The sequence below is a fragment of the Sciurus vulgaris genome (genome assembly GCF_902686455.1).
Source record: "Sciurus vulgaris genome assembly, chromosome: 4".
Lineage (NCBI taxonomy): Eukaryota > Metazoa > Chordata > Mammalia > Rodentia > Sciuridae > Sciurus > Sciurus vulgaris.
The window spans coordinates 186,617,045-186,638,590 of NC_136464.1; the positions used below are offsets into that span (position 1 = coordinate 186,617,045).

At 61.8% G+C, this 21,546-nt stretch overlaps 1 protein-coding gene across 24 annotated transcripts in view; it reads left to right on the forward strand.

Annotated features, from left to right (window-relative positions):
- The window catches only part of MCF2L (MCF.2 cell line derived transforming sequence like), a 150,769-nt gene that overhangs the window by 90,252 nt on the left and 38,971 nt on the right, over positions 1 to 21,546 (forward strand). For 21 of the 24 annotated variants that reach the window (XM_079136699.1, XM_079136710.1, XM_079136720.1 and 18 more), the window contains 3 exons: positions 2,025 to 2,108; positions 9,639 to 9,753; positions 16,798 to 16,888. In XM_079136699.1, the coding sequence (XP_078992825.1) occupies positions 2,025 to 2,108; positions 9,639 to 9,753; positions 16,798 to 16,888 (290 nt within the window). Of the gene's footprint in view, positions 1 to 2,024; positions 2,109 to 9,638; positions 9,754 to 15,912; positions 16,704 to 16,797; positions 16,889 to 21,546 lie in introns of those variants that run through there. The other 3 variants (XM_079136708.1, XM_079136714.1, XM_079136715.1) reach the window with 3 other exon arrangements.

Genomic DNA, 21,546 nt, shown 5'->3' on the forward strand with positions numbered 1-21,546 from the left:
TGTCCTGCTAGTGGGTCAGGGTGCCTGAGGCTGCTGGGTAGGCGGCAGAGAGAAGGTCCTGGAGGGGCACCTGCTAGGACTCCTCACAGAGCGCAGTTACCCCTCAGGAACGCACCCTGCCTCCCAGAGACCTAGCCAGGCCTGGACGGGTGAGCCCTGTGGCGTCCCTCAGTGGCACCAGACACTCGTCGACCTGTCCCCAAGCCACAGGACCCCTTCCAGGGGGCGCTTGGGCACAGGAGCTCACACAGCAAGGCCCAGACCGTGCTCGGGACCCACGCACGCCTGTAGGGCAGGTGCCGTCCAGTTCAGTAGGGAAGTTCCAGGGTCACTGCAGAACTGTCCACGTGGGCTTGACCCCGGGTTTCCTTCCTTGCAACTGGATACAGCCCAGAAGGTGGGCCGTGGCAGGGTCTCTCCTGGGACCAGATGGCCCAGGACCTGGCCAACCCAGTACCTCAGGGCTCGTCCCTGACGTTGGTTTCCCTCTGCCTGGTGGTCCCAGCAGCCCCCAGAACTGCTCACAGCTGCAGGAAGACCTGGCCCTCAGGCCTGCATTTCCATGTCCAGATCGTGTCAGGAAGAACTGGGTCCCAGGAAAGGTGCCCAGGCTCACAGGCTGTTGGGATCCTTCCCACAGAAAGCATCTGCCTGCCCAGCCGCTGGGGAGCCCGGGGCCGTCAGCCCCAAGCAGACGCCCCAAGTTGAGGCATGTACGGGCCACAGAGCGCCCGGCCCGGAAGCATCTAGCCACCCAGCCTTCGTGCAGTGACAGATTCTAGTGTGGTTTTCCCCTGGGCGATGGCCACAGCTCTGCCACGTGCTGGGAACGGGCGCTGCACCCAGCCCTCCCTCCAGGCCCAGCCTGATTCTGCCGCACCTCCCAACGCTTCCGGTGCCCCACCATGCTCCCCAGGCCTCCTCCAGATGCCAGGCCCAATGCCATGGGGGGTACCGTGTGATGTACCTCAGTGGTCTGAAAGGCCAGGGAAGCAGGACGGCCAGTGCTGTGTAGAGGGCACCTGCCATGTGCCCTGCTGCTTCCAGGTGGAACCGTCTCCTGCGCCCACACTGTTTGTGGCCTGGACCCGCCAAGTGCAGAAGTGACACTCGTTGTGGTGCTGGGCTGGACCCCGGGGCCTTGTGCACCCTAGGCAGGCGCTCTGCCACTGTGCTACACCAGCCCGGAAGTGACCCCTTTCCACCTGCCATTCAGAGCAGCAGTGTCAACGTCCCAGCGTAGCCGCTCCTGTGGGAAGGAGCGTCCTCCAGGCCTCATGAGGTCGAGGGTCTGCAGCTGGCCCTCGATGCAAACACCCCCGCACCGCCAGAGCCCAGCACCCTCCCTGCGGCCCTGACGGGGCCTCGGACTCCTCGTCCAGTCTTGCCGGAACTCCTTGCTTCTGGATGATGGTTCCGGCATGGCTAGACATGCTGCCCACACATCCCCAGACCTGATGGAGCGCTCACGGCAGACAGGGCCAGAGCCGGGGGTCCTTGCTGAGGGGGCAGCCCCATCGCCACGCCCTCCTCCCAGGGCCGGGCACACAGTGAGGCCGCTGGCATGCCCGGAGCACCCGTGGGTTTGCAGGCTGTGGCCCTAGTGGTTGCAGACGTCCCGCTCACCAGCCAGTTGTCACTGCGCACAGGCAGCGGGGAGGCCCCAGCTGCCTGGGCCCTGCCGCCCACAGGTGGGCGGAGACCAGGCGCAGCTGTTTACCTGCGAGTCAGGTCCCAGCCCTGCACTGTGCTGGGCCCCGCCTTGCCTGGCCCTCCTCCCTAGGCCTCGCTCCCTGGTCCTCCTATCTCTGTCCCTGTCTGCCCTCTCTCTGCCTCTGCTGAGGCGAGGCACCAGGGCTTCTGTGCTGAGACCAGCCCTTCTGGGAAGCCGGCCTGCTCTTCCCGCCACGGAGACGGCTCTCCTGGGTGGTGCGGGTGGTGCGGGTGGTGCTGGGTGGGGCTGGCCGGCAGGGCCCCAGGGCGTGGGCAGGCCTTTCTCCAGTGACCATCTCTCTCTCCCTCAGATGAAATCATGCACCAGGACATCGTGCCCCTCTGTGCCGCCGACATCCAGGAACAGCTCAAGAGGCGCTTCGCTTACCTGTCAGGTGGGTGCAGGAGCCAAGGCCGTGTGGCGGGGGTCCCTGGGTGGGGGCGTGAGGGGCCCTCAGCCTGCCGTGGGGCCACTGTGACAGGAGGTGGGCGGTTCGACGCTCACTGTGACCCCCGGGAGGTGGCCAGCCATAGGCAGAGTCTTGGTCTGTTTTCCGTCGCCCATGACACACTGCTGAGACTACTGAGAAAAGAGGTTCAGTCTGGCCCTTTGTTCTGGAGGTGCGAGGTCAGGCTGCTTCTGGTGATGGCCGTCCGCTGGCAGAGTCCCGATGCGGCTCAGGGCTTCTCAGGGTGATCCGGGAGTGCGTGTGCAGCGGGTCTGGGCTATGCTGCTTCCTGACCCCGGGCTCCACGCTGACCCTTACGGAGGCCCACGTTCATCAGTCAGGTTGAGCGTCCTCCTCTGCACACCCCTCAGTGGGACTAGACCACACACAAAGCCTTGCGGTCGGCGACACCACATCTGACCAGAGCTGCTGGCATCCATGGAAGGAGGCGCCTGTGCACCGCAACCTGGGCCCTCCCGTGACAGGGCCAGCAGTGGACAAAGGGCAGCTCCTCAGGATGTGAGCTGTGTGCACAGCCACCCGCTGCCCCTCCTCAGCCAGTGTGGCCTCCGCCTTGGCCAAGCAGCTGCCTGGGGACCAGGCCGCCCTCCATCCAGCAGGCCAGCACTCGCCCAGCCTCCTGACAGCTCTCCGGCAGCCAGGCTCCAGCACCCGCAGCATGGACGCTGCCCTCTGGCCTGGACAATCCATCTGCCAAGACCAATTCAGAAAAAATGTGCACAACACCAGCCCCTTCATGCTGCCAGCCGGGACCTGCCGGGAGTGAGGGGCTTCTGGGGCCGCAGCCCCGCTCGGCCACAGGGTCTTTGTGTACCCCCGGGGCCAGCCCCTGCCCGGCTCACTGGCCTGTCCCCAAGGGCCAAGCCTTGCAGTCACAGCAGTCCACCTCAGATGCAGGGACCTCAGGGAGCTCCGTGCAGCAGTTTGCAGGTTTCACCTGAGGCCACGGCCAAGAGAGTCAGGGCGCCTCCGGGAGGTTTGGTGGGGGCGGCCATCCCTGCTTCCCTGGAAGGGGGCCCTTTGGGAGGGATGGAGCTCGCCTACAGGCTGGGCCAGGAACCAGCAGAGGCTCCAAGTTGCGGTGGCCTCATCGTCCCCGCTCTTCCATACAAGCAGGACCAGGAAGGCTCCAGACTGGTGTGGCCACCCCAGCCAGGGCTGCTGGCTTGACCCTGGACGTGAGCCGCCGCCCCCCATGAGGTGGTCTGGCGTGCCCAGGGAGGCGGGTCCTTGGAGGCACATCCATACAGCTCCCCAGTTGCTCAACACCAGCCAGGGCCCCCGGGGTGCCTTGGCAATGGAATGAGGTCCCCATCAGCCAGAGTTCTTCTTGGTGGGCCTGACCTAATCAGTTGAGTCCCTGGGAACTCGCTTCTCCTGGCATGAGGGATTCCAAGAGGGTGGACCCACACAGTGGAGGCCCTCTGGCCATGAAGGTCAAGGAGGCCACCTATGGAAGACACTTTGGCCCCTGGGAGCTTAGAGCAGCCCCACGGCCACCAGAACAAACAGGGACCCTCCACCCCCAACCAAAAGGACCTAAAGTGCGCCCTCACTCCAGGGAGCCTGGGAGAGGCCCCAAACTCAGGTGAGAGGCAGCCTGGCTGACCTCTTGGTTTGTCCCTTGAGACCCTGAAGAAGGCCTGGCTGAGCGAGCCAGCAGCTTGAAACTGGTGAGTTAGTGGCATTTCAAACGGTGAAGTTTGTGGGGATCTGTTACGAAGGCGCATCTGAACCTGTGTGTGTCTGGCACTGGGGATGGAACCCAGCTACCCCGCAGTCCTTTTTTGAAACTTTTTTAATTTAGAATTTTTCCTTTTTGCCATTCTGGGGGTCAAAGCCCAGACTCGTGTGTACTGGGCAAGCGCTCTACCTCTGAGCCACATCCTCCGCCTTGAACTCTGATTCTGAGGCAGAGTCTCACTAAGTTGCCAGGCTGGCCTAGAACCTGCAGCCCTCTACCTTGGCCTCCTGAGGGGCTGGGATGACAGGTGTGGGCCAGCCAGAATCTGCAGCTTAAGTATCCCGCGCTGGGCTGCCACTGCTGGGCTTCCCTCCCAGGTAGGCGTTGCTGTGGGAGACACTCTTCTCCTTCCTGCGCCCAGTCACAGGACATCAGGGTGTTTCGCCTGACCTCGCTGGCGGTCACTGTCCCTGGGCCAGCCCCACCCCACAGTGGGGCCCTGCTCCTGCCCTTCCGGGGATGCTGCCTGGCTGCCCCATGACCACACAGGCTGCTGCATACCTTCCTGTCCAGTCCTCTCGGGGATTGACCAATATAGCAGAATGCAAAGCTAACCTGTGTCCACTACATGTCGAGAGCCCGCGGGGCAGGGTTCTGTACCTTGCGTCTCCCTCTGCTGTGCCTGGTCCTGGGCCTGAATGCATCCAGGCTCTCAGCCTCTCAAGTCAGCCCTCCTTCAAAGCAGTCCTCTGGCAGGCCGTGCCTTTGAGCACCAGGGCAGCCGCCCTGGCCACTCACCGGCCCTCGGGGGCCCTGGATGGGGTCACTCCACCACGCCCCAGGCGTCGTGGAAGTGGGAGAGGGAGGCTCGGGAGAACTTTGCAGCCCTCACCGGCCTCCTGCCCGACAGTGGGGTCTCTGCCTGGAGGTGGCCACAGCTCTTCTCTGCTTTCTGCACTTCCCGCATTCACAAGCCCGGCCTCCTGCTCCCTCTTTTCCTGGCGGTTTCAAGTTTTTGTGCAGCTGAACTAAGTGCCCAGCTTGCTGGCGGGCTCCCAGGGAGGAGCTGCCTGAAGGCTCGTGGAGTGCGCCCCCTGCAGCAGGCCCTCAGACCCGGCTGCGTGAGTCAGGCAGAGGCGCATCCTGCTCTCGGGGACCGAAGTTGACACAGGCATCTCTGGGGATTTGGGAACCGGGCGCCCGCAGGGATCAGATAGTTCACCCTGACCCTGAATTCTGCCTCCAGAGCTCTGAGAGACGAGCTTCAGTGGTTGGTTTGTAAGCTGTCAGCTGACGGATTCTTGTTACAACAGCCCAAAGAGACGGAGGCACAACTCACAGGAGGACCAGTCCGTGTGGAAGCCCTCCTCTGGAAATGTCCCCTGCAGGGAGCATTCCTGAGCTTTGGGGCCTCTGTGGACACCATTGTTCAGAGACCAGGCCTCGCGTCTGGGTGGAGACCTTCCCAGCCTCTGACGACTCCAGAGGCAGGTGTAGCGTGTGTGCACTACCTGACGTGTCCATTCCTGAGCTCCTGCCATTGCTGAGGTCCCAGAGCTCACGATGGGTTTTCAGATGCAAAGAGAACGTAAGACCACAAGAGTCAGTGCCCCGGGAGGGAGACCCTTTAAGTCAGACCATCTATGAAGACCGAAGACGGCGGCCACACCCAACCCTGCTGCTGAGTGTCGTCCACTTTCGTACTTGGCCAGCCGGCCGGGCACAAGACCCCTGAGGCTCACCCTCTGGAGCCTCTTGGCCACCCAGGGTGTGAGTGTGTGCCCGTGCTCTGCCGGGGCTTCTGGGACGCACACACAGACCTGGTGGCCTCACAACAGAAGCCTGCTGGAGCTGGAGGTGTGGATTGCCACACGGCACAGGGCCAGTCTGTTCTGCAGAGGACCCGCATCCCAGCCTGCAGACTCCTCACTGTCCTCGTGTGAGGGAGGCGAGATCTGTGCGGTCAGTCCCACTGGCGGCCACCCTCGTGACCCATCACCGCCTAAGCCCACCTCATATCATCAGCCTGGGGTCGGGGCCTCAGCCGGGAATCCTGGGGAGTGCGGACACGTCACCCGTGATGACGCATGTGCATGAGGGCATGCAGGAACCACAGGCGTGCCCATGGGCGGGGACCCCTGCCCAAGCTCTGCTGCCCGTGGCCAGGCTGGCGCGGGGCCCAGGTGCCCCACACCACCTGCCTCCTGATGTGTCTGTGGGCCGCTGTCTCCCTGCCGCGGAGCTGTGGCTGCCTCTCTGTATCCTGTGGCACGGTGGTGCTGCTTGTCCTCTCGCACGCGGGCTGCCAGCAGCACAGAGCTGCTCCCGCACGAGGCCAGCTGAAACGGAGACAGGCCACCAGGTTGAAGCACGGACACGCCGCGCAGGGAGCCCGTTCCTTGCCGACGGGGAGGTGGCAGGCTTCAGCCACCTCTGCCCACCGGGAGCGGGCTGGGCTCTGGGGCAGGACATGAGAGCTAGCGTGTAGTGTGCTGAACCCGTCAGGAGGGCAGTGTCAGATGGCCAGGGCTGCCCTGACGCAGGGTGGGCGCTCTTGCTTCTACCACTGGGAGGGACTTCGGAGCCCATTCTGGGCCACCTGCCCCTGGGTCCCCGCTGCGCCTTGGACTGTGCCACAGAGGGTGGGCACGACCCAGCTCCCGGCTGGAGCGAGTTACCTGCCAGGTGCTGGCGGCCCCAGGGCTCTGGGGCTGGCTTTCTGAATCACAGCAGAAAGACCCAGAAAGATGGCGGCTTCCACGCTCACCTCCATGAGGAGCAGGGGCTTTGCTTCCCATCAAAGCTGTGGTTGTTGCTTAAAGCTGCTTTAGTTGCCGAGAGACCCCTGGCCCATCAAGATTGGGGTCAGCTGTATCGGGCAGCCTGCTCTGGTCTGCGCCCTGAGGGACTTGGTTCTACCATCCTCGTGAGAAACCGCCAACAGGGGAGTATGGGCATCCACAGAGGGCCCGGAGGCCCAGCCGGGCAGTTCTGTCCCAGAGGCCTTGGTGAGCATGGCCCTGGGGCGCTGCCACCAGGACGGAGCCTCAGCACCTCCGCTTTGCGTGGGTTTGCGTGGGTATTTGCGACTTCGGTGGAGTGGTGGCACACCCCACCTCTCCTCCTGCACCCAGGTCCAGGTCAAGCACGGTGGACAGAGATGGACTTGATCTCCATCACCAGCCTACACTCAGACACCAGCCCTACAGGAATTGTCAACCCAACAGAACGTCCGTTCACCTAAAGGGCCGGGGTCCATGGGATGCTGCCACGCCTGTGTCTGTATGTGTCGGGCGGGGGCCTCATCGGCAGTTTGGAATTCCTAAGGGCAGTGGAGGCTGGAGAGCCCCCTTCCACCTCTCCTCAGCTCTCCCACAGACGTGGAGGCCTCCATCTTTCCTGCAGTGCCTACCCAGTCCCACTTTGGGGACAGCTAAGGGCAGGTGTGGGCCACATGACCCTCCAGCCTGCGGCTCGCCTGGCCATGGTCCAGAACACTCCTGTCCTCACTGGGGGGCCACCATGGCCTCCTGATGGTCACAGTGCTCTGTGGTCATCATCCCCCTGAGAAGCCGAGGTGCTGGATCCACCTCCCAAAGGGCTGGGCTCCCTGAGGAGGCCTCCAGTCTGCTCAAAGGGCGCGGTGCGTGCGGACGCCCCGCAGCTGCAGTCTGAGGGTTTCTCTGAGAGGAAGTGAGGATCCAACATGCTGAGAGGTGTTGGGAAAGCGTCAGGCTGCTCCACCCAGGCCTGTGGTGCCGTGTGACCTGGGACCGGAGCCAGGAGCTGAGGGGTCTTGAGGCCGAGAGGGTGGGGCGACTGGTCATGCGCGTGCGAGGGGTGAGGGCAGGAGAGCCCGTGTGGCCTGGACCTCACCAGGTTCCAACTGAGGGACTGAGCTGCAGCTGAGCGCCTGCTCTGGCCTGGCTGGACGCTGGGCTCGCCCTCTGTGTGGTGACCGGTAGCACCTGGGCCCCATATAAGGGAATCATAGACTGTACCTGTCAAGAGAGACTGTGTCTCCCGAGGGGCAAGGCTGCTGTGCTGGGGACAGCTTGCAGGGGAACTTCCACGTGGCAGCAGAGCCCCAGCCCTGAGGAGGGGCCCAGAGGGCAGCAGGTGACGTCGAGCCTCCCGGGCCTGCATGACGGCTTCCATGAGGGGTGGGGGCAGGGTTGGCAGTGATGAGGATTGTGGCAAACACCGCCTGCCACACATGGCCTGGAGCACACATGGACAGATTACTCTGGGGACGTGGGGTGTGGCAGGGTGGTGGCAGCATGCTCTCCCACTCCCAGCCTGAAACAGCCCCACAGTCTGCTTACATTTGGTGGGTCAGGAATCTGCAAGGGCTGAGCTGGGGGTCATGCCACATGGTGCTGACCAGGTTCTTCACTGGGCTGCATCCACTGCCTTGGGGCTTGGCTCATACTCAGGCTCTTCCATGTCCTTCCATGCAGCCCGTCCCTCCCAGTGGTGCCTCCTCTCGGCTTGTGGGCCAAGGCTCTGCATGAGTTCCTCAGGTCCTGAGCAGAGGGTGGCGCTGGCTCGGCACACAGCACATGTCCTGTGGGCCAACGCTCAGGCTCCAGGAGGATGAACTTGTCCCCCAGGGATCATGGCCAGCGTGCTGGGACCCCAGCCTCCATGGCATTAGTAACAGTTGGACCAGGACATCCACGTGCTGTAGAGCCTGCTGAATTGAATTCATGAAGACACTGAATACTGGAGAAACTACAGATGTCTGCAGCAGAGTCAGAAAGTCACCAGGACATACCTGGTGTGTCATGTGACTTCTCGGGCCTGGATAGCTGTGGGCTCAGGGTGTGGAAAGCAGGTACAAACACATCAATCAAGACAACTGACACAGGCCAGAAGGATGTGGCTGATGTTACACTGGTCACCCCAACAGAAAACACTGCACCTCTGCTTTAATCCATCTTGCTTTTTGGTGGGATCTGCAGTCGTCCTCTGTGGGATCTGCCGTTGTCCTCTGTGGGATCTGCAGTCGTCCTCTGTGGGATCTGCAGTCGTCCTCTCTGGGATCTGCCGTTGTCCTCTGTGGGATCTGCAGTCGTCCTCTGTGGGATCTGCAGTCGTCCTCTCTGGGATCTGCCGTTGTCCTCTGTGGGATCTGCAGTCGTCCTCTCTGGGATCTGTAGTTTGCCCTCTGTGGGATCTGCAGTCGTCCTCTGTGGGATCTGCAGTCGTCCTCTCTGGGATCTGCCGTTGTCCTCTGTGGGATCTGCAGTTTGTCCTCTGGGATCTACAGTCATCCTATGTGGGATCTGCAGTTTGTCCTCTGGGATCTGCAGTCATCCTCTGTGGGATCTGCAGTTTGTCCTCTGTGGGATCTGCAGTTGTCCTCTGTGGGATCTGCAGTCATCCTCTGTGGAATCTGCAGTCGTCCTCTCTGGGATCTGTAGTTTGCCCTCTGTGGGATCTGCAGTTGTCCTCTTTGGGATCTGCAGTTGTCCTCTGTGGGACCTGCAGCTTGTCCTCCGGAATCTGCAGTTGTCCTCTTTGGGAATCTTCAGTTTGTCCTCTGTGGGATCTCCTGTTGTCCTCTGTGGGACCTGCATCTTGTCCTCTGTGGGATTTGCAGTTGTCCTCTGTGGGATCTGCATGTCTTTCACAGTGAGAAGCAGCAGTGAGCTGTTCACACCTCCATGGTACTTGAGGACTCGGTGCTCTGCAGGTGTCTGTGTGCTGGTGGGAAGAGCTGGGCAGCCCGGGCACCTGCTGAGTGCCTGCCTTTGGTCTCTCCCCAGGTGGGCGGGGTCAGGATGGAAGTCCGGTCATCACCTTCCCTGACTACCCAGCCTTCAGTGAGATCCCGGACAAGGAGTTCCAGAATGTCATGACCTACCTCACCAGCATCCCCAGGTGCGTGCTCAAGGTCAGGGGTCACTTCTTGGTAGGTTGGGCCTCTTTCTGGACCTCAGCAGGTGAGGGAAGGATCAGCGTCTTTGCAAGACGACCCTTTCCTCAAGGGCCCATCAACTTTGGGAAGAGAGCGATCTTTGTCAGGGAAGGGCGTGGGCTCAGAGGAGTTCAGGATCGTGTGTACTGTCTGGCGGGTCAGTGCAGTGGTTGCCACCTCAGGGCCACTGTGCTAGTGTCACCCTGAGCCAGTTGTCCAAAAGTCAAAGTTCAGGATGGGCATCAGACCCTGGCCAAGAATGACAGGTATCTCCATGGCCTCAGGCAGATTATGGAAATCACCCTCATGCCCCACAGAGAAGCCATTGCCTGAGCGAGCAGTGGCCCCTATGCTGGGTGACCACAGGGGTCACCTGGACAGGATGATTGTGCTCCTCTCTCATGAAGCAGATGCTGGGGAAGGCTCAGTCAATGGGCGGCAAAGCACCTTTGCTCTACTATCTCCAATGACAGTGGTCACAGTCCAGATGCCACGGCTAGCCTGAGGTAGGAGGATGGCAAGTTCCAGGCCAACCTCAGCAACTCAGTGAGACCCTGTCTCAGAAACTAAAAACTAAGACGGGCTGGGGACGTGGGTTCAATCCCTGCTACCAAAAAAGAAGAGCAGTCAGGGTTCTGGTGGCTCAGAGCTCCTGGAACCCGCCTGCCCTAGAAGGCAGCGCACCAGAACTGTGGGCTCCGAGGAGGCGGCTGGCGCCTGGAGGCAGGTGAGCAGGAGCAGCCTGGCATGGAGGCGCCACTGGGACAGGGAGTTGCCACTGCCCTGGAGGGAAGCACTGCCGCCCACAGAGAGGCACTGGGACCTTGCCGTGCCACCATTCTGATTTGACCTCGGCCCTTTCCTCGCTGGATGCACCGCGGCCAGGTTGTCTGAGCCTCAGGAGGCCTGGGGCCAGGGTGTGAATACTGGGCACTGTCCCCTCATGTTTCTTCCTCGTCCTGACGATTATGCACCTGTGCCCGGCCACCTGCCCATGAGTGACCATGGCACCTGGGAAGAGGCCAGAGCAGTGCAGGGGTCACGGGAGCGGGAGGAGGGTGAGAGACACACAGAGGCCTATGTAGGGGAGGCCAGCACTGCAGGCTCCTGGTTGCGCCTCAGCTGTCACCACAGTCCCCAGAGCCTCACCTCTGCACTGTGGCTGGGTGGCTGTACCTGGAAGTCTTCCTCTCCTGCTGTGACGTGGGAGGGGGTGCTCTGACACAGGTGGACCAGGTCCCCACACTCCTGGACAGCTAGGTGTGCAGGCCAGGGTGGTGCTGGACACAGGTGGACCAGGTCCCCACACTCCTGGACAGCTAGGTGTGCAGGCCAGGGTGGTGCTGGACACAGGTGGACCAGGTCCCCACACTCCTGGGAACTGGCCTTACCCCACCCTCCATCGTGACTAGGGTCCATTTCCCAGCTCAGCCTGTCTTGACTTCTCTGTGGTGGACTCGCCTCAGGCTTTTGTGCACACTCCTCACACACACTCACCCATGCGTGCTCACGCTCACAGGCACACACCCTCCCTCCTGGGAGGGCAGTAAAGGAAGTCAGGCTAAGCTAGAAAGCTGAAGAACATTCAAGGAAAATGGCCCTGGTCTTGCAGCCCTCTGGTGGTCAGAACAGACCTGAGTTGGAGGACCACGGTGTCAGCTGGAAGCCACCTGCTGGCGCCTCCAGGGACAGTGGGCTCTGAGCATCCAGTGGCCTGGACAGGGAAAGTCCCTGGAGGCCCCTGATCCTCCCTTCTGGGGCCACAGAGAGGCGGCACCCTCTCCCCAGGGACCTTGCAGCCCTTTGCCTGGGCACAGCTGAGTGTGCTGGTTGCTGGACAAGGTTCTGCGGACTGTGCTGGTTAAATCGCTGTGGCACACCCATCTGGGCAGCACCAATGCAGAGCACACACAGGAATCTGCTCCCAGCACAACGCGGCAATAGTTCACCTGGAGCCTCCTGTGGTGGGAAGCCAGGGGGCGGGCGGTGAAGTCAGGGGCTGCATCTTCCTCCCCAGGACCCCAGCCTCCATTCACAAATCCAGTCCTGCACCTGCACACTGGCTCCGGGGCAGGTGCAAGGACACACACGCTGTGTGTGCACACAGGGACGTCCACAGCCTGCCACGCACACACGCCCACCTGTGTGCAGACACGCACACACGTGCAGACACACGGCGCGCACAGACACACAGTTGTGTAGTCGCACATGCCACAGACCTCACGCACAGCATCTCCCACCCGTGGAAGGCTCCCGTGGAGATTTCAGGTGAGGTCCAAAACCCTTCTCTCTAGGTTCATCCTGGCCCCACGGGCTCCATTGCCCACTGGCCAACTGAGCTGTCCTGCCTTGGCTTGTTGACCAAAATTCGCAGCACCCAGAGCGTGGGCCCGAGGCCCAACTTACTTGTACAAGGACTCCGTCTGATAGAGTCCTCACCCAACGTCCGACTGAGAGAGCACGCTGGGGGACGGCGGTGCCAGTGTTGAGGCAGGGTCCACCTCTCCTCCAACCCTGCAGTGACCCCTTGGATGAGGCAGAGTCCACCTCTCCTCCATCCCCTGCAGTGACCACCTGGTGTTGAGGGAGAGTCCACCTCTCCTGCATTCCCTGCAGTGACCACCTGGTGTTGAGGCAGAGTCCACCTCTCCTGCATCCCCTGCAGTGACCGCCTGTGTTGAGGCAGAGTCCAGCTCTCCTCCATCCCCTTCAGTGACCACCTGGTGTGGAGGCAGAGTCCACCTCTACTCCATCCCCTGCAGTGACACCAGGTGTTGAGGCAGAGTCCACCTCTCCTGCATCCCCTGCAGTGACCACCTGGTGTTGAGGCAGAGTCCACCTCTACTCCATCCCCTGCAGTGACCACCTGGTGTGGAGGCAGAGTCCACCTCTCCTCCATCCCCTGCAGTGACACCTGGTGTTGAGGCAGAGTCCACCTCTCCTGCATTCCCTGCAGTGACCACTGCAGCGGCGGGTAGGGAGAAAACCTGAGTGCCACCCTGTCGGCCCCCGGTCAGCCTCTCCTGAGGTCCATCCTTCCACCCTTTGGGCATCTTCAGGGCCCAGACCTGCTCCGTTCCCTTGGTGGCTGCAGACACATTGCAGCACTGACGGGCCCAGGGCACCTGCCTGCCCTGTCCACGGGGTCTCTGTGGTCCTCTCCCCTCGGCGGGAGGTCTACTGTGAGGCAGGGCCAGCTGCTGGGTTCAGCGGGTGTGTGTTCTGTTGAGGGACCACACCCTGCTGGCCTCAGTTCCCAGACGTCTGGCCGGGTGGTCCCCCGAGGCCACTCTGTGCTGTCCAGTGGTGTTGGGTATGGCTGTGCTCACCCGTGTCCTGGGGCCCAGGCCTCTGTGGCTCTCAGGGCCCACGGTCTGCCTCCCAAGGGCACGGGGGCTGCGGGGGCCGTCCACGCTGCAGACCTCCGCTCAGCTTAGCACGGCCCCTTTATCTGTGGGGGGCAGTGCTCCTGAGCACCAGGGACCCCAGCAGCGTCCTGGAGGCCCCTGGTCCCTGTCCCACTACCACAGTGACCACCTCCCTCGGCTCCCACCTCAGTGCCTCCCTGATCGTGTCCCCCTGGCCCCCAAGGGGTGGCATCTCCTCTGATCTCTGCTGCTCCCTCCAGCCTCCCCGTTCCTCTCACATCTGGCCTTGTCACTGCAAGCCAGCCTGACGGCCACTGACCACACATGGCCCTTTAGCTTTAGAGTGGAATCTAAAGCCCACGCTACGGGGCCGGCGCTATTTCAGTGCACCTGTGGCCAGGCCGTGTGTTGAGTGGCCATGGACTGTGGCAGGCCACGTCGACAGCCACCACGCTCATCGTTGGAGGTCTTGCCGAGGTGCCATCCGGGCCCCTTGCCCCAGAAGACAGCTGCTGCCGACGCCTGCTGGGGACACTGGTGTCTCGCCACAGGGGAGCGCGTGGAAATGTAGGAAGGCTTGGCAGCCCTTCCCTCTGGCCCCTCCGCAGCCCAGCTGCCCTGCTTGCCGGCTGTCCCTCAGGGCTGGGGCTGGTGGAGGGTGGGAGACAAAGGCCGCCAGCATCCTGTTGTGGAGTTGCAGCCCCAGGGTGCAGAGGAGTCTCCCAGCAGCCTAGGAAGGGCTGGCTAAGCTCCCGGGCAGTGGTGGGGACCGAAGGTGACATGTGCTGGACCTGGCCAGCCCCTCTGCAGGTGTGGCTGCTCGGGGGCGCACAGCCTCTCCCCTCATCTGTTTCTTCTTTGGCTGGTGCACAGCTGCTCTGAGTGGCATGGGCAGAAGGGCAGGGTGCAGGCCTTGGTGTCTGTGGTCGGGTCTCAGGAGGCCTTCCCTGCGGTCATGGTGGGTCCCAGGGACTGTAGAAAGAGCAGAGGGCAGAGCCACCTGGAGGGCTGGACTGGCCTCTGCAGACTCTTCACACAGCAGGGCCTTGGGTTCTTGGTTGCTTCTAATTTGGAAAGAAAGGTGGTGTTTAGCCCAGTGGCTGCTCAGGAACTGTGGGCTTAGTGCTCTCTTTTCCGGAGAATTCTCTCTTCCACTCCTCAGCCACGAGCCCTCTCCAACCCCTCAGCCTGCCGACTGGCACTCTACACTGGGCCTCCACTAGGGGACCTGCAGAGGAGTCTTGAGACTGGGGACCTGCCCAGCCCGGCATGAGTAATGAGTGGCCCAGAGTGGCCAGCTCCCTCCCACCCCAGAGACCAGGAGGCAGCTGCTCTGCAGCCTCATGGGTTCCAGGCATTTCAGTGAGTGCAGACCCAGGAACCAGCCGGCCCAGGAGAAAGTGGCCCTGCGGGAAGAGTCCCTGCAGCTCCTCGGTTAGGTCCCCACACAGGGTGTTCCTGCACACGGCTAGGACGCCCCAAGTCCAGAGGCGGCTGTGCCACATCAGGCCTGGGCACCAGGCACTAGGAGAATGAGAGGGGAGGCCCCCGAGTCTCCACCCCAGCCCCAGCCCCAGCCCCCAGGCGCAGCATCATCGTAACCACACGCGGGCACCGCAGAGTGAGCCCCTGGCTCACAGGAGTACATTGGGCAGCCTGGTCCCTGAGCCCAGTTCCTGGCCCTCAGCCGATACATCATACCTTTATAAATCGTGCACATCTTACTCCAAGGGACCCATCTTAAACTCTGATGTCAGGCAAGATGTGAGAAGTGGTCCTATTCAAGTTGGAGAGGTATTTTGTATCTTTATGAGATCTTTTAAAAACTGTAGAAATGTTCCGTGGACTGGACGTTCCCTGGTGCTGCAGAGGGACTCCCCACCCCTGCCTCACCTCCAACCTGTCCTCACCACTTTCTGCTCCGCCTGCGAGCTGGCCCTCGCACATGGGGCACCATGGCTGCGTGCTCCCTGGCTGCCCCTCCCATTCTTTCTTCAGGGAGACGTAGCTCGGCCTCCACCAGGGCACCTGTCAAGGCCCACGCCCGTCTCCTGAATTCCAGCTCCCAGGCCCCTGTGCTGGAGTACTGGTGTCTGAGCCCCCACGCACCCACGGCCTGGGACCGATGTGGGCCCCGGGCTCCAGCCAGTACCCCACTCTTGCCCCTGATCTTGGAGCGCTGACTTCTCTATGCCTCAGTTTCGCCACTTGTAAAATGGGGCACCTTAAGGGAGTCTCTGCAGGGTTGATGGGGCCTCCCTCACCCTTGTCACCAGGGGCTTGGAGATGTGGCCTCAGCTGCACCTGCCCCACCACAAGCCCCTGCATGGGACCCATCTCTGGATACAGCTAGTCCCCCAGCTCCCCACGGGGTTGTGCAGCAGAGGCAGCTGGGCCGGTCTTGGGAAATGTGAAGCCAGGGTGTCCAGGTGCCCCTGCAGGGAGCCCCATCCCTGTGTCCGGCTGCTCTGTGCTTGTGGCTCCTGCCCAACACCACCAGTCAGACCTCAGGCCAGTGGAGCTGGAGGAACAGTGGACCTTGGAGGCCAGAGTTGGGAGGCGTCTGTCCTGACTCCACAGCTCAACTGGCCCACCCAGTGGGATCAGCCGGCAGAGTCTGCAGTCTGTTGAGCAGCCAGCAGCAGAGGAGCTATTTTGAGTGAAAGCTCATGTTTATTCATGAGTTACTGAGCCAAAATGCCCTCTGCACGTGCAGCCTGCAACACCAGCGTGGACTGTGCTTTGTGCCCCACAGTCAGGGCGTCCGAAGAGCCCCACAGAGTGCTGCATGCAGAACCCCCGTGGCCCACGCTTTAGGATGCCCTGGATTGCTCCCTTCCCCCTGATGCCCTGTAAGCGGCCGGCTTGGGTATGTTCAGAGGCGTGGAAATCAGCAATTCGAGTCGGTGCCTTCCCTGGCCTGCCTTGTTCCTTCCTGCTGTGGATTGGCTGTGGCAGCAGCTGCTGGCACCACACAATTGGCTTGGATGGGAAGTCACCACGGAGGCAGAGCTCTGCTCCCACACTGTGACTCAGCTCCTGCCAGACGGAGCCCAGGAGCAAGGAAGCCGCTGCACAACAGGAGCACCGTGCTGTGCACGACCAGAGCTGCTGCAGCGGGAAGCACCCGCCTCTCACTCCCGGCAGATGCCCGTGAGCCTCCGGAAGCTCAGGGCTTTTCTCCCAGAGTCCTAGCCATGCTGTCGGGGTGATTGTTAAAGTGGACAGACACAGGGACCTCAGACGCTGGGACTCGTGTGATGTGCAGGTCCTAAAACCCGTATGGAGGGTTCCGTCCGCTGGCCACCCAGGACAAGAAGGCGGTGGGCTGTGACGGAACGTGAACTGCCTGGCTCAGGAGGACGTCTGCGCCCGGCGCTTGAGCCGACGTGTCAATGTCAGGCAGGAAACAGCCAACACCTGCCCGTCTCCAGATAGGAGCGAGTGTGGGAAGTTGCCGATGGGCTGCACGGGCCCCTGGACACCTGCACCTGCCGTGGCGCCCCCAGCATGCTCTTCACCCTGCCGCGCAATGGTGCAGGACTGTAGGAGGCTCGCTCGCCCTGCGGTTTCCAGGAGGCTATGTGGGCAGCCAGGCTCCTGCCTGCCCTCGCTAACCGCAGTTGTCTCTCCTTTCAGCCTCCAGGATGCGGGCATTGGATTCATCCTGGTGATAGACCGAAGGCAGGACAAATGGACCTCTGTGAAGGCGTCCGTCCTGCGGATAGCCGTAAGTGCTCTGCTGGGCTCCTGGCCATGTGCCGGCACCCTGCCCTCTCCAGTCCCTGCTCTGCTGCTCCATGCCAAGTTGGAGGGCTCGGCCATGGGTTGGCTGGCTCCCGGGTTCCACTGCAGAGTGGGCTGAGCAAGTGTGGAGCCCACAGGGTCCAGAGTTGCTGGGGGTGCCCGAGCGTGCCTGCTTTCTCAAGCGGCTTGCTCTTAGGGATCTGTCATGATTGCACTCACTCCAAGAGGAGCATGGAAGTCCTGAAGGGCAGGTTGCTAGGAGTGCTGCAGTCTTCAGGACAGAAGCTGGAGGGCGTCCTGACCTTCTAGACAACTCTTTCCAGCCGGGCGGTTGATTCCCGTCTCTCAGCCCCAGAGGCCTTAGCTGTCCTTAGCAACCTGCCTGCACATCCAGGGACCCCTTCACTCTGCGGCTCACAGGCAGGTCCTGCCTGCTCCCTCCACAGCAGAAGAGCCTGCAGCAGTCTTTCTAGAGGGGACAGAGGGAGCCCGCAGAGAGCCTCTGGGTCTTATTTTGGGCAGCTACTTCCCCCCACCACCCACCAGTGCAGGGCACTCCTCCCGAGCTGAGCTCACCCACGCTCTTTTTCCTCATCAGCGCAGCTTCACGGCTGTGAGGGCCCCAAAAAAGTTTGCCAGCAGGGTACCAGAGCAGCATTCCCAGGCCTCTCCAGGGACTGCATTCCCACACCCTGCCCTGGGCTCCCACCCACACGTCCCGGGAGCCTGTCCCGTTGGCCTGCCGAGCTGGCGTCTGGTGCTGCAGAGGAACGTGTTCCTGCCCGCAGATGGCCTCGGTGTTGCTCCTGTAAGGAGCATGAAGGGCTCAGGGTTCCAGGGCACCTGTCCTCTGGGCGCCATCTCTGTAGTCTGTGGTGGTCCCTGAAGGGCAAGCCCCATCCCAGCCCTCCATGCTGCCCGAGCAGCTGTTCATCTGAATGAATGGGACGCAGGCAGTCCCTAGAGCAGGGCCCCTCCCTCTGCCGACCACCCCGAGTCTGGAAAGTGCTTCTGACCAGCACCCGTTCACAGCCCCTGTCCTCTCATCCCTTTAGACCGGAATGATCTGCGCCGCCGGAGCAGGCCATTCTGAACTCAGACGCAGGAAGCCTGGGGGTTGGCCAGTCCTGGGTCGGCCTGTGAGTTCCCCGGTTAGGCATGCCACTGTTCACAGGGAAGTCCACACTGGCGTGACGGCGGCCTCCGCCTGGCCAGCCCGCTCTGTCATTGACCACCAGTGTCAGTGAACCAACTGGTCCGGCAGGAGTCCACCAGGTTGCCCTGACATCCCTGGGGCGGGTCAGCCCTCATGCTCGCTGCCCCAGGGGGCTCTGCCCCTTGGTGCACACACCCGCGGAGTCCCAGCCACGCCCCGGCTCCTCCTCACCCTTCACTCACGTGTACAGGCACCTCCCAGGCTCCCGCCCCTCGGGCCGGGCTCCCCTCTGGAGGCACCTGCACACCTGCACAGGGCCCCCCAGGCCTGTCGGTGGAGCCTCTGTACACACGGCTCTGCCTGCAGTGCCATGTGTTGCTCCTGGAACGATGTTAGGAAGTCCCCTAGGTTTGCGGTCGCTTTTTTAAAAACACAGGAATCTTTTAGAAACGGAAGCAGCCCTGTGAGGCGGACAGCAGCTGTGTGCAGCTGAGCTGATGCTGGGACAGCTCTGGGCAGAGTATGAGCTCAGCCTCATAAGCAGCGTGGCTCATCTTCGAAACTTTGTTTTGGAAAATCATAGCTGAAAAGTTACTATTTGAGTCTTTTATTTTTGCTTCATGAAAATGCAGCCTTCCGAGGCTCACAGCATTCCCAGCACTGGCCAGGGGCCGAAGTCAGCATCTCCCCAGCAAAGCTGCAGGAGCCAGAGGGCAGGGCCGTCCTGGAGGGAGATGCGTCCATCGCGCGCCCAGCGCCTCTTCTGGGTCCTGTTACACACCTATGGGAGGAAGGAGGCTGAGCCAGAGGCCCACAGCCGGGCGGGGGGCGGGGGCGGGCAGCAGGCAGGAGTGTGGCGAGGCTCGGCCAGCGCAGGTCAGCAGGGCCCCTGAGCCAAGCCTGTTGCCACGTGGCCTGCGCCCACCTCCTAGAGTGTGTGGTGGAGGAGCCTGTGCGTCACCAACGCGGTGCAGAAGCGGCTGAGCAGCCAGGAGACGTGGGGGAGCAGGCCTTGCCTGAGACCCTCTGGGATGTCCCTGAGAAACCCAGGAAAAGCCCAGGGAGGCCAGGCTGGAGAGGGAGGACCCTCGTCTGGGCACTCGGAGGTCACCCTGGAAGGCCCTCTATGGTCTTATGTGGGGTAGCAGGATGACACCCTATCTGTCCACGTGGCATGCTGGGCCCTGAGAGGGCAGCCAGGGAGAGCGGCCTGGGGAGGGCACCTCCTGGGTCTTTATTTATTTTTGGCATCAGGGATTGAACCCAGGCGCACTTAACCACTGAACCACATCCCCAGCCCCTTTTTGTATTTTTAGAGACAGGTTCTTGCTGAGTTGCTTAGGGCCTCACTAGGTTGCTGAGGCTTGCCTTAAACTTGCAATCCTCCTGCCTCAGCCTCCCGAGCCACTGGGATTATAGGTGTGCACCACCACACCTGGCTCCTCCTGGGTCTTGGTGCCATGTTTCAGGGACAGCTCTGTGGACCCTTGGGCAGGACAGCAACCAGATGGGGACTCCGCCCGTGCCTTCATCCAAGTAGCTGGGATGCTACCACTTGGCATCAGCCAAGGCCAGCCAAGCCCTGTGCTCCAGCGAGGTCCTGCCAGCACCTGGCATAGCGGGTGAAACAGCTACTCCTGCCCAGGGCCCTGGCCACCAGTGAGATCCGCACTTACGTAATGCTCTGCGATTATGGGCTATTCTTAGCCCATCCAGGCTGCCTCATAAGCCAAGCCTTCCCTAATTTGGAGTTTCTTTTTTCCTTTTTGCATGCCTCAGAATAGAAAACTGAGACGTTAGAAGAGCCAAAATCCTTGTTCCTAAAATCGAACCCCCTGTGCTGCTGCCAGGAGCAGTGCACTGTCCATCTGACCACATTTTGGAGACTGACTTGTGTGCTGCCCATCACAGGAAGTGCGGGCAGAAATGATGAGACCCAGCTGAGGACAGGCCTCTCCTGTCCTTCTGGACGGTGGTCAGAAGTCTGGATGGTGCTTGGATGAGTCTTACAGACACCTGCGTCTGCTCCTGCAGGATGCTGTGTCAGAATCCAATCCTCCTCTCCACTGGCGGGGCGTTTCTGGAGTTCGTAGTAGAGTGCACACATGAATGCTTAGGGCCAGCGACTTCCACGGAATCCATATCTGCAGGGTGCCAAGAAAATTGGGTGTGAGGAGCTTTGTCTGCCTGAGCCAAAGCTGGTCTTGCAGCAGCGCCCTCTGAGTGTGCTCAAGGTGCCGAGGGAGTGTCCAAGAGACCAGGACACTCAGGTCACCAGCCAGCAGTACCTGGGCTGACAGAGAGACCAGGACACTCAGGTCACCAGCCAGCAGCACCTGGGCTGACAGAGAGACCAGGACACTCAGGTCACCAGCCAGTAGTACCTGGGCTGACAGAGAGACCAGGACACTCAGGTCACCAGCCAGCAGCACCTGGGCTGACAGTCACATTGACCCTCCTGTGCCCCTCCTCAGGCTCCAAGGAGGAGTTGGCAGCTGGGCAGGGGAACTGTGGAGGAGCAGCCTGAGCGGGCAACACGGGGGGCTTCTCAATGGAGGTAGACTGGCTGGAGGCCCAGCAGGGAGGCAGCACTTGCCCAGCAGAGGGGATGGGCTTCCCCTGGGGCACAAAGGGGAGGTGCCAGTCAGCAAGGGTGGCACAGGCCACCTGGGAGGAGAGGCTCACCGAGGACAGGAGGCCCTGTGCTGGAGGGCAGGGAGTTGAACCGACTCTGCAGGACTGGCTTCTGCTCTCAGGACGCAGCTTCAGGCAGGACCCAGGTGCAGCCAGCACTGACCAGGCACCCTCCACATGGGCGTTGTGGTGGGAGGTGGGCTGGTACCGAGCATTTCCTGGCACGAACTCTGCTGTGAAGTGCTTCTAACTCACTCTGCCACTCCCGCTTGGCTTCACGGGACATGGGACCTTCCGATAGGCTGGGTGGCTGGGAAGGAGTGACCTCCCCATAACAAGGTCCCAGTTCGTCCCCTGGAGTGGTGGCCCCAGTGCGCCGGTCCATGTGGAATACCCCCGAGGGACGATGAGCAGGAAGGGTTCTCCAGTTGGAGGGACCCTCCTGTAGAGACGGTGCCCTTCCTGCTTGTTTCTTCTTCATGTCGTGGTCTTAGCACGACGCCATGGTGGGAGGGCTCAGAGGCACCCTTTTCTGCCCCTACACTGGACCTGGCACCCGAGGGCCACAGCCACGGCTCTGGCCACCCTGCTCCCCAGGACTTACGCACCGCGCAGTCCAAAATTGCCGACAGAGCAGTTTCAAATGTCTCTTCACCAAAAGGGAGGAGCAGGTGCCGGGGGTCTGTTGGCACTTGCCGGGGTCATCCCTGGGTGGCACATGTGCACTGTCACCGCTCGTGGTGGGCACCCACCCCCCACGAGCCTCGCACCAGCACCCCTTTCCAGCCCCGTATGTGGAGAGTAGTCGTCTTCTTGGCTCATTTTTTTGACGCTGAGCTCTCAATGCGTGT